Raw genomic sequence first — 13127 nt, 5'->3', positions numbered from 1 at the left:
GTTTGGTGAAGGCTTGGGATCTTTTGCATGTTAGAGCTGAAAAAGGAGGTGGGAGGATCAAGGGTAGCTGATGCTGGATAGTAAAGCAGAAAAGATGTAAAAAGCCCCAGGCTTCCCTTTCCAAAGTACAGTTTGGTACTTTGATTATAAAAAGATTCCCTGTTACATGGAAAGAACCCAAGAGATGATTTATCATATAAGAATATTCAAAACAATAGAAAACTGGCACTAACATACCTTTATCATGCCTACTCCCTCCAGTGAGAATATTCATTTATAATATGAATATGAAACGAAGTTTTTTACTACCAAACAAAACAAACTCTTAAATATGACTATATGAAGTCTCAACAACAGTTCACTGAGAAAGTTAAAGTAAAAACAGCTATGAAATTGTACTGACCTGGGAAGTGATGTTAAGTGTAACTGCATCAAGGCCACCAGAAAGCATACTCTGAGTATCAGCCAGAGTTAACGTGACGCTAGCATCGCCTCCAACTCCTGATGAAGACATGACAAGATTTTGAGTGGCTATAGTAGATGGAGACATGGATGTTGCTGAAGGAAGATTTCCAGCTGCAGTATTAAGGTCTATAAAAACAAAACAAAATAGAGGAAATAGAGATCAAAATATAAGCTAGGCAAATAAAATTGTAGTATGGGAAGAATGGCTATTGGTTAAGCACAATTTTGTGGCTAGAGAAAACTATGGCCATTTGTCAACTATGCTGATGGAATACTGGCAATGTTAATTTTACTAAAAGGCATTTTAACTGTCTATTTTATTTTTCCCCATGTACATCTATTGTGCCTTTCTAAATATTTGTGGAGGATCTGTTGAAGCAAAAGACAGAATGGAACAACCTAGTCCCAGCAATTGCTGTCATCAAGAAAGGACAGAGAATTCAAGTGCTGATTTTTTTGGTTATCCATTTATTTGCTGCTCAGAATTAGTCAAAATGCAATAAAATGGAATCAAATCTAATCAAATGGGCAACTACCAGTTCCATATTTTGGGTCTCTAAGATTGACTTTTTCCCACTTTTTTTATTTCTTTACAACTTTTCTTTTTCTTCTGAATGGTCAAGCATAAATATAGACATCATCCAGTCCAATAAAGTGGTTTTTCTCTGCAATATTTATTAATTTTCTCTAGTAAAGACAGCAAAAGATTTATCCACAAAGATCTATGTAGGATTTTTTTTTCCATCTAACCAGTGATGAAAGGAAGGGAAAGTTTTCTGAGTGAGGATCCTCTAACACTGTCCTTCTCCATAAAGCTATTCAAAAGAGGCAAACTTTGTTATCCAGGTGGATGGGATTGGCTCAGTAGGGGCTTGCCAAAGTCTTTTGGTAAACATCGGGAAAAAAAAAGGTTCAATTTTATATTTGCATTTAAAAAAAATAATTGTTTATTTTTTTTAAATCTTTCTATACCTAGTTTATCAGAAAGCAAAAATTTAAACTCAAAAAGCTATCTGCTAACTAGACATAAAAAGAAAACTCCTGTTAATGCTTTGCTGTGACTTGGTTATACCAGTCCAGAGAGAGCCTCTTCATATCAGTCAGGGAGCCAACAGGAAAACTAGGTTACTTACTTGTAACTGGAGTTCTCCAAATATATTGCCTCCACAGATCCACACTCTTGGAGTCTCACACTGTGCTGCACAGACCTGGAACCTTTAAAAGCAGTATAACCATTAGGAGTCTAGTGCATTGAAGCAGCCACCGGGGGCTCCATAGATTACTACATAAGGAGACAGTAAGATCCCTCCCACCTCTCTCTCTGACAAACTGACTACAGAGGACTCCTAAGACAAACAAGGGTAGGAGAATAATGAGTGTGGATTTGTGGAGGATTTATGTTCCAAGTACTCCAGTTACCAGAAAACCAGTCAACCTAATGTTCATAAAATTGCCTCCACATATCCCTACTCTCGCAAATACCTAGTCAGTGCCAATCATTCTAGAGGACAATTGAAAAAGATAAATAAAAATCCTGAAAGACTGTCCTATAAAAAGCAACCTAAATTTGTATCCAACAAAAACACTAAGGAGAAAACTGTGACTTAAAATGGCCTACCTAGACTTCTCCACTGGCATAACCTGAAAAAATACCTTTGGAAAGCTACTAAAGTGCCAGTGAGGAAAGAAGCAACATGTTTCTACATTCCTTTATCAAAGCAAAAGTTGATATACTCTATCTAGAATAGAACCTATTTACAAAGAAATTCAAACATTAACAAAATTCCTCAAGGGGTCAAAAGCTATTTTATGAGGCAAAATGTTTCCAGCATTTTCATAATAAATGGTTGATCAAAAGGTTCCAGGTCTGTGCAGCATAAGAAATCTAATGAGAAAGAATCACTGAGAAGAAAGAAAGAAGGTTCTGCATTCTTCTAGCTAAATCGTCTTCAAAGGAACATTCCAATTACAAGCTTCAGATAAATAACAAAGTTCATACTTGTAGCTATATAGGGTGACAAATGTGCCCTAAATCCAGTTCTAATCTCTATAGAATCCAATTTTAAACACACACAAAAATAACTGTAGCTCAAGTAGAATTGTCCTCTTTGACTAACAGGAACTTGGAAGAGATCATATCAAAGTTAAATCTACATGACTGGAAGTACATAATTTGATATAATTCTTATTTGTTTCTTAATATTGATTCTATAAGACTATTAGAGAAAGAGATAAAACACATTATGAAGAAGGGAAATAATAATTTTTTAATGTTTATTTATACAGACTTTCCTATTGTAACTACTATGTGCACAAGTTAATAAAGCCTTCTAGAACATCTCAGAAATTTAGTGATGGACAGCTCTTAGTCACATTACAGATAACTTGAGTGATTAAAAACTAGAAATGAGCTAAAGTCTTTGTTCAAATAAGGTAACCTTAAAAAGATTAAGTCAATTCTCTTTGGATTTTTATCTGACCCAACACTATCAAATTTCAGGGTCAAAATGTACAGCACTTTCAAAAACCATGCTTCTAAAACTCTGACTTGGCTTTCATCAAAAATTTAAACGATACCAATTCCCAATTTCTTGAGTCCTAACAAAAACCAGGGGGTGGAAGAAGTGGCAGTATGGGGTATACATTAATTGTGAGAATTAAATATTGACTTTTTAAAGACGTGTGGATGTTCAGACCCAAAATACATAAACAGGTATTTCTGTTTCTAGAGAATTTAGCATACAAATACTAAACTTTCAATACTCTTCCAAATCAATTAGTTTTGCATTATTCTAAAAAATTATAGCATCTCAGTGCTAGTCATCTCATCTAACCTATATCCAAAATAATCTCTGTTACAATAATTTACCCAATATATGGTCATCTTGGATTTGTCTGAAATGATGACTAACAGTATCTGCATTTGCAGAAAGCACTGGGTAAAAGGTAACAAATGTACCCCTGAGCTGGTAGAAAAGGTCTAACTCCAACAACTTAATGACAGAACCCCATGGATGATGAGTATCATGAAGAGAGAGTGTAAGGAAAAGTAAATATCTTTCCCAGTATTGAAAGATGAAAATAAATTACTCTCATCAGGACTATTCTATGTTTAATATTGAATGATGTTAATGCTATTAACTTGCTATGAATTCCTACAAAGAGATATGTATCTAGTTTTAAGCTTTCATTGTTAATATCAATTATTTTTGAGTGGGTATTTATATGAAGTTCAACCTTCCTTACCAGAAATTCATTTGTATTGGAATTTGTCTTCATTTGTAACTAACTGTTTAAGAGGGTAATGTCAATATTAGGCACTAAACATACACATTAAATCCCTCAAAAACAAAGTATACTTTATAAATACCACCATAAAATGTTTCCTAATTCCAAAGAGAACTTCTACACCTAAAATGTAATGTTCTTCCCCTTTAAACTTTTCAAATGTAACTGAAATAACCTTAATTAATGATGAATCTTCACTAAAATTTGTGGTATACCTTTCAGTTCAAGAGAATAACATGCAAGAGAATACTTGTTTACTACATAATAATGGCTATTACTATGTTGGTCCAGAACAATCCCTTTTAATGGAAGGACCTGTGATTACTCTAGTCTAAATCATTAGATCCAACAAAAAGAGGAATCTGAAAAAAAAAAAAACAAAAAAAAAACCATTCTTCTGAAATTAGTGCTCTAATTTTTTACAAAGTGGACAGACACTGAGCCAGGTTATAACTTTTACTCTGATATAAATGTTTATGAATGAGAATAGAATTTTCAGCACTATTACGGCTAGCACCAACACCTTAACTACAATCAGTAGCGAAAGGCTACCTCAAACCATCCTAACAAAGTGTTATTTGATGTTAAGGAAGAAGAACATCTGACCAAGATTACCTCCCAAAATTCAGTCCAGTTCAAAGATTACAGAAAGCTCAGAACATAACTCATTTGCTCATACCAAAATGACCCTATATTTAATGACAGCTAACATAAGAAAAGCGAAACTCATGAAAACTCATGAATAGCATTTAATTTCATATTCTAAATTTTATCCACTGGACAAGTCCACAAAACAAAATAAGATGCTGATGTTAAATCTTATAGATCAATATGCAGAACTGAGAAAATATAGTAAAAAATAAGAAATCTCCTCACCAACTTTTAAAACATAGCTTCACAAGATGATAAAAAATAAAAATTCAGGAGTAAAAAGTCTGTTTGCCTTCTTTAGTCAGATATCATTGACGTAATATATTGGCTGCTTTTAGGCATTTTATTAACAATGGCTATACTGCATTTAAAGATTCTGGATCTGTCCCTGCTGGTGTGAGACTCCATCAGTATATATCTGTGGGGGCAATTTTATGAAGATGCCCAACCATCTGTACTCATACTACATTGACAGTACCCTTAAATAGAAAACTTGTGGACAGAATTAAGATCAATGTATTCATATACTTTTTCCATCCATTTTGTGGATCATTATTACTATAATCCCCCATTTCCAAGTAATACATTGAGCCATCAAACATCAGGATAACCAAGTGGCAGAGACAACTACATATTCTTCCATTTAAACTGGAAATTCTCTAATTTCATTTCCTGTTCCATCAATCTATCAAAAAATTATTGAATATCCCCAACAAAAGTACTATAAGGACTGCTACCCTTTTGACCACTGATAACATAACTTGTTCTTCAATGAAGCAGAGTAGAAAAAACTCTAGAACCTCTTGAATGACAGGTCCCCAGTGTAATATGAATGATCCACATTTTTTTCCTTCCCATCAACAAGAGATCCACATAGGGGAAAATATACCTTTATATCTTCACACACACCAAACGGTAGGTGGAAAGATAATTAAAATTTCTTTTGCACTCAAGTTAAAATAAATGGAAATAAACATACTCCCAGCATCTTAAAAAATGCCATTTAAGGAGCAGGAGAGTACATTAATCTTTTTGCACATTTTGGGGGCCAGGTTCTCCCTCCAGAATCTCTAGCAGAGCTCAATAGTGTGGCCAGCTGCAGTTTTTATTGATCAGCAATGACGTGGAAACAAAAATTCACAGATAATAAAAGTTACTGCAAGATATTTGGTACTAATTGTTTAATTATGAATAAGGATTCCTAAAGTAAGATTCCAACAGAAGCTAAGACAACAGTCTCCTAATTATTTATAATGAGCTCATATAAGAGCAAGTCAAGTTTTTTTTTATTAGACTATAACAAGGACTCTACGATTTAATAATAAAAAGTACTTATTACAAATTCACAATAAATCTTAAAGATTAAAAAAATGAAGTATTAACTCAGTCATCATTATTTATTAAAAGATTAATAAAGATCATGATAAAATAAGAGAAGCAGTGCTATGGCAATGGAAAATAACAATAGACTATAATTCCATAGAACCAGAATCAGATTCCTTATTTATAAAATGAATGGATTAGATTAGATAGATATTTAAGAACTCTTCTTGTTCTAACATTCTATGATGAGACTGATCTCTAATATGATTCTAAGTTAACATCCTACTTATATTTTCCTTTTGCTTCAATTGAAGTTCTGAAACTTTTAAAGAATCCTCTCAGTTATTAAGTTTAAATGTTTTATATCTCAGACCTCCAACTAACGAAAATGTTTTAAGGCTCCTCCTGAAGGCTTACCATCTTCTTTCTCCTACCTTACATTAAAGGGCAGAAAGAAGAATTCTTTCTTAGGAGAAGGAAAGAAAAGGGGGAAATGGAATGAGTTACATGTGATACAACTAAATTTTGCTGTTGTGTTCATTTTATGTATAGCTTAAGAGTTAGATAAGTTTTTACTATGGAAAGATTTGGAAGTCTAGGTTTGGGAAGAAAATAATAAAGGTAAACTTAATAAGAAAACTTCCTGCAAAACTAAAGACTGTTGCATAGAAAAGTTTATATAAAGATAGTACAATAAGCTACTACAATTTCTTTCATACTGCTATGAAGTTCTATGTCTTTTAATTGCGCACCAGTGCTTTACTTAATTATCTTAGTTGTTTGAAAAATACAGAGATAATAAAATATTTTTATCAGTAGTATATTTCTAATCTCAGCAAAGGCACTGCCCATGTGTCCATTACTATGAACTAAATGCCACCTGGTGGTAGCCAAAAAATAAAGTATACTGCAGTGCAAAAAGCAATCTACATCAGGGTAACTGCTGACCCAGAAGATCTTATCACCAAGAAAGGAAGCTCTCAGGAGCAGCTAGGTGGCGCAGTGGATAGACCACTGGCTCTGAAGTTAGGAGGACCTAAGTTCAAATCTGGCCTCAAATACTTGACACTAGCTGTGTGACCCTGGGCAAGTCACTTAACCCCAACTGCCTAAAAAGAAAAAAATCTACATTAAAAAAAAAAAAAAGAAAGGAAGCTCTCCCACAGGGGACAGCAAAGTGCTAAATTGTTGCTGTCTTTATCTATTACATTAAAAATTTTTGGTTGATAAGATTTTTGTTTATAAGAATTGGTTTATAAAGTTTTAATCGTTAAGATTAAAAAGCTGACATAACTAAACATGGTTTCATCTTACATGTGTTATAAATTTGGGAAAACTGTATATATATTCTTCATGCTGAAAGGCAATGCAAATTTTTACATTTATTTAAATGCTTTAAGAAATGAAATAGGAAATTTTGGAATGTTTCTCTTGGCTAAATCATTCCAGCATACCTGAAGAGTTTAATGTTGTGCTCTGAGACAGAAGCTGATCATTACTTATTGTTAATGTGGCACCAGGAGGCTGATTATTGACGGCAGGAGCTGACAATCGTATGCTTCCATTTAATTCACTATTTCCATTAGTATTATGTTGAATAAGATCTTGACCTAAACAGAAATTAATTTTGTTAGCTTTAAAAAAAAAATCAACTTTATTTGCTTAAGGTTAAATGTTAAAACTATTAAGGCTCTCTAAAAACTCAGTATTCTAGTAACAGAGAGAGAAATGAAACTAAGACATATTTTCTTGTTGTGAGGAGAGACATTTAACTAAATAAAAAAATTCACTTTCAACATAAATTTGGCTTTTTATACTTGTCACATTAAATGACAATATAAATAAAAATACTAACTTAATTCAGAGAACATAGGGCTTTCTTAAGAAATAATTACGCTAAGACGACTATTCTCAAATTTTGTGATTTGCCATATTTCCATTAAATATCAGTAAAAAGATTTTATCATACTCTAGCACACAAAAGGTTTTGTATAATTTGGAAAAGTTTATCTTCACCAGAACTCCACCTACTTTCAATAACAACTTATAACATTACAACTCTACATTACTGTATTTCACATTCAATTCTGAATAGAATAAAAAATGCTGGCAATTATGGCTAAATCTTTAACTATTCATAATAGTGGAGCGGAAAGACAAAAATTTAATAACATCATCTTAGTTACTAGTTTCAACTTTCTTTAGCACCAAAATCTTTCAAATATAAAAAATTAGCTTATTAGTTTGACCTACACTAATAGGGTAGTATAGAAGATAATGAATCTTAAAGCAGTGATAAGGCCTAGTAAATGGAAGAGTATGATAAAGAAAATCAAGTGTCTTGAATAACACACAAAGGAAATAAACAATCCAACTAGAATGTAAACTCCTTAAGGTCAAAGACCTTGTATTCCTTACAGTACTAAGCAAAGTACCTCACATATGATATGCATCAATAAATACTTGCTGATTTGATCAATCTGAATAATTTCAAAATTTATTTAATATCATTAGTTACAATTCTTTTTCTGGTTCATTAGTACCTATGTTTCAAGATACAATTTAAAAGGCAAAGCTCAAACTACAAATGTTTTTTATGTCATTATTTATTTAGAATAAAATTAGATTTTTTTCTACAGTGTTCTATTGCTGTAAACCTATTGTAGAAATGTTATTAAAATATAAGAAACTGCATAGTAGGTCAAAGTAATGGTCCATCTAGTCCACAGAATTCTTTCTCTTACAGTGCTATCTATCTTTTGTGAAAGAACAAGACAATGTCTTCCAAAGTATTGTTAGCTTCTGAAAGTTAGTTTTCTTTGCTTTAAAAAAAATATGAATGCTGATAAAAGTGGGACAAAGTTTATAGCTAACTATCCCAAAGGGCAAATGTTCATACAAAACACTGGATGAAAACTTTAAAATAAGTATGATTATGTAGTTCTGAAGAAATTTCAGAAAATAAGACACTATATGCACATAAATACAGTCTTTGAGTAGTTAAGGAAATTTTTATGGTTCTAAACACAAAATGCTAAGCTAAGTAATTTTCAACTGAATTTTAGCATCCACGTAACCATACTGCCAAAAATGCTTGCTGTCTAGAGACCCACCCTTTCTACATGTATTTGATAATCTTTTATGAAGTTCTGTTTAAAATTTTTTCTTTACACACATTTACATTCTTTCACAATATAAGGCATATTTCTTCATAACTTAGCACCTGTAACATATCCAATTTACATAAAAGTTAAATTTCTAAAACTCTGAATAATGAAACTGTGATAGCATGAAACTATTTTATGGTGTCTGTCTGTACTGAACAGAAAATGTTACAAGATACCAAACAAACAAGTATACCAAAAATGCTGTAAATATGAAATATTACACTGGTGTAAATATAAAATACTAACCAGAAATGGTGAGAGTAATTTCTTGTGAAGATCCTGAAGAAGTTGGAGCAGTGGAACCAGCAGCTTGGGCTAAAACCTGACTGAGACTTGAATTATTAATAGTCAAGGTGATCTCATGCTGACCATTAGAAGTGGATACTAGACCCTGAGAGGTCATCACTTGAGAAAGATCTTGTGTACCTGATTATTTAAATAAACAAATGATTTAAAAATACATATAACAAACATATATAATTAAAATAATCATTTATGTTAATTATAAATAATTATTTTAAAATATATAACAAATATTAATTTCCTTCTTCCCTTAAGATAATTTCCTCTCTTCTAATATGTAACTATTTTAAATACTTTCTGATAATCTAGAAAGAGTAAGGAAAAATAGAGGATGGAAAATAATTTTCAAAATAACCCAAAAGAACAAGAAATTGTTATGGGTAAATATATTCTATATTAATTAGAGTAATTAAAACAAACAATTACAATGCATGATATTATGTAGATACTATCTATCATTTAGAAAGGATATACACACACTAATCTTAGTTTACTTAAGTTCACTTGATGAATTTCAGAAACGCAAGTGTTAGGAGTTACGATTTCATAATAGTAATTAAACATATAACTGAAGGCAAGAATATCATACTGCTAAGTAAATGTTTCTTACCATTGTTGCTAGAGGTCAACATGGAATCTTGTTCAGATAATGGTCCTATTGTCATATTAGCAGAAGATGTCACTGTGGGCTGTAAAGATAAACTTGAAATTGGCTGGATAACAACATTGGCTGGAACAGAGCTGTCAGATGTTTGAAGGGAGTTATTTTGTGTAGCCAAATTAGGTTCCCCAGTTAGTTGCTGAGCAAGTATATTGCTTTGCTGCAATGTTTGTTGCAAAATACTAGGATCGATCTGAAAAATAAAATAGTTTTATAACAAATATTTGATATTTAAAAGATTCTTAAATTATATTACAACATTAACACAAAATGATTGGCTTTCTGTCCCACCTGTAGTGTAATGTTATTAATACTAGAGGCATCAATTCCGGAAATTTGTACATTGGGTCCAACGATATTACCAGCTAGTTGTAACTGTATGCCTTCCAGGGTGGCCAAGCTACCATCTGTCAAGGACACAGTTAAATCACCACCAGCTACCAAAAAAAGATATACAAATATTATTAAAATGATCCTGGTCATAATTCTTAAACAACAAACCACACACACACACATTCCCATACCTGAACACCCTAAAATGTCTGGAGTCACGAAATGTTGCAGCACCCGATTAAGAACCAATATTCATACTTTCTGGTTTACAAAGTGACTTACACGTATTATTCTATCTCACACAGCATCATAAAGAAATGAATACACCAAAAATGTATGAATACCTTTGGGCATTTGCAAGCAAAAAGAAGAATTGTAGTAAATTTAGTGTTTTATAAACACTAACATCACATAAAAAAGTTATACAACTAGTGCCCAGAATTGTTTCAACATAATGTGAGCATTAATAAATTAAATGCCTCACTGAAATTTGCTAGCTGCATGACTGTGGCCAAATCACTTAATTCAATAAGATATTTATTAAGTGCTTCCTTATTTATGTGCCAGACACTGTACCAGGCACTAGTGATAGCAAAATAATAATAATTGCTGCCTTCAGGGAGCTTATATTCTGCACAGAATAGTGGTTTCAAGAGAATAATAACAAAGAATAAGGAAAAGCTTCTCAGAGAAGTTAGCATCTGAACTGAGTCTTGAAGGAACCTAGAGTGAATTCTAAAATTTAAATTCTTCAAGTGTCAGTTTCTTTATCTGCAAAACAGTGATAACATACCTACCTTACAGGGTTAGGAAGAATGTGCTTTATAAATCTTTAAGATTTACATTATGTAAATGTGAAATGATATTATTAATAAAGTTGAGATTGGGGAAATTTTTTTTTGTGATTGGGGAAATTTTTTTTTAAAGAGAAGAGTGAATTAAATAGCAGTACAATCAAAACTTTTCTTGTTTATCAATATTTTTTAAAAAAGGAAGTCATGATGTTGACCCGTAACACTTACATATTGACTTCCTATTTGACAAAGTAAAATCTTCTTCAGGAGAGCTGAATGAAATCGACTGTTTCATATAAAATTGGTGATGAAAACTTTAGGTAAAAGAGTTTAGAACTATAAAAGTTTTACAAATAAAATTTATGAAGAAGTCTACAAATGCGTGTGAACACTTAACGCAGCTAAGTGCACTTTTCTGGGTAGGCATGTCCAAATCAGTAGTGGATAAAAGTTATATAAATACAATGAATGTATAAAAAAGGAAGAAGAGAGAAAACAGAAGTGGGAAGGAGAGGTGTAGAGAATTTAATTTAACCCCCCCCTAAAAAAGTTAGACGGAAAACCAATGAATAGAACCTAAAGAAATTAAAAATTTACCTGACATGGAAGCAGGGAGAATGGCCTGACCAACAATTCCTTGGTGAAGCAAATTTTGATCAAATTGTACTGAGTTATTCATAATAAACACACTGGGGTCTGCTGAAGAAGAACTAAGGAGATTGACTGGCTGTAGGCTCTCATTTGGACTATGGGCCATGGGCTTTCTAACTTTCTTGTTTTCTGGTTTATAATGACATTGTATGTGTGTTTTCCTTCGTCCAGAAGTACGGAAACGTAAATCACAATGTGGACACTTGAAAGGCTTGGCTCCTGTGTGTAGACGCATATGAACTTTCAGGCTTCCTTTTGTGGAAAAAGAATTGCTGCATACATGACAACTGAAAAGCTTCTGACCTAGAACAGCAATGGGATAAATCAGTCAGAGAGAATCAATAACTGTTAAAACTGTGCAGTGCCGAGAGAGGTACAATATTTAAATAACTGTTTATGTAAATCCACCTTCTATTTTATGTCTACATCTAACTTCTACTTACTAACATACGTGATTTTAAATAACTAAAACATTTCACACAATAGCATTTTTTTCTTTAAAATAAAAATGAAGATAAAGATAAGATAAAACATTACAACTTATCTTCTAGCCCAAACAAGAAAATTGACTGCTGAACTGCAGAATCAGCTTGGACTCCATCAGGAAATGTGACAAATGGGGTAGAAGGGAGGAATATAGGTAAATTAGTATGGGCAAGTCATTTAAATCCTTTGTGCCCTAGCTTCCTTATAAGTAAAATGAGAATAACAGGAATAATACTTGCACTACACACAAAATTATTCCCTAGCTTCCTTATAAGTAAAATGAGAATAACAGGAATAATACTTGCACTACACACAAAATTATTTTAAGGAAAGGACTTTGTAAAATGCAAAGCATTATGCAAATGTCATCTATAATCACTGTGACTGGAAATGTCTTCCTTTTTCCTTGGTCATGTCAACCTGGAACTTAATTTCATGGTCATATTTAATATAATAAACAGAAATAAATCAACAATATATAGCTTGTTCTGCACACACCAGAGGTAACACAAAAGAACCAAATAAGACCACAGAGAAGAATACTAAATGCAAGAAAACAACGCTGAAAATTTTAAAAGTTACAATTATCAAAAAAAAGGGCATTTAGTATTTACTTTTTTGGTCATTTAAAAAAATTCCCCTTACATCCAAAAGAAAAGGGAAAAAGTGAGGTAAAAGGTAGAGAGGATGAAAAAATACTTCATAGGACCACAAATTGAGAGCTGGAAACAACCTTAAGAGGTCATTTAGTCCAATCTAATAATCTTACAGATAAGAAAATTGAGGTCCAGAGAGGTTAAAAGACTTTCCCAAGGCCATACAAATAGTGACAGAGGCAGAATTTTAATCCAGGTCCTGATAATAAATTCAATGCTCTTTCCACTATATCATATTGACACATTTAGATAAATGCAATGTGCTTTTAATTTTTAAAAAAGAGAAAAAGAAAATGATGTCATTAAAATTATGTCATTTGTTCTTCCATTTTTAAGAATTTTTTTATAC

General features: G+C 32.2%; 1 protein-coding gene across 5 annotated transcripts in view; it reads right to left on the bottom strand.

The window, feature by feature from the left end:
- Positions 1-13127, bottom strand: part of ZNF236 (zinc finger protein 236) — a 212040-nt gene that overhangs the window by 45192 nt on the left and 153721 nt on the right. For 4 of the 5 annotated variants that reach the window (XM_027852409.1, XM_027852410.1, XM_027852411.1 and 1 more), the window contains 6 exons: positions 11583-11939; positions 10150-10295; positions 9808-10051; positions 9141-9320; positions 7182-7337; positions 404-591 (listed from right to left, as the gene is read on the bottom strand). In XM_027852409.1, coding sequence (XP_027708210.1) covers positions 404-591; positions 7182-7337; positions 9141-9320; positions 9808-10051; positions 10150-10295; positions 11583-11939 — 1271 coding nt within the window. Of the gene's footprint in view, positions 1-403; positions 592-1598; positions 1681-7181; positions 7338-9140; positions 9321-9807; positions 10052-10149; positions 10296-11582; positions 11940-13127 lie in introns of those variants that run through there. The other variant, XM_027852413.1, reaches the window with a different exon arrangement.

This window comes from Vombatus ursinus, unplaced genomic scaffold (genome assembly GCF_900497805.2).
Source record: "Vombatus ursinus unplaced genomic scaffold, bare-nosed wombat genome assembly UNPS02009573.1, whole genome shotgun sequence".
Lineage (NCBI taxonomy): Eukaryota > Metazoa > Chordata > Mammalia > Diprotodontia > Vombatidae > Vombatus > Vombatus ursinus.
Note: the sequence above shows the minus strand (reverse complement) of the source record. Positions and strands in the feature narration are given on the sequence as shown.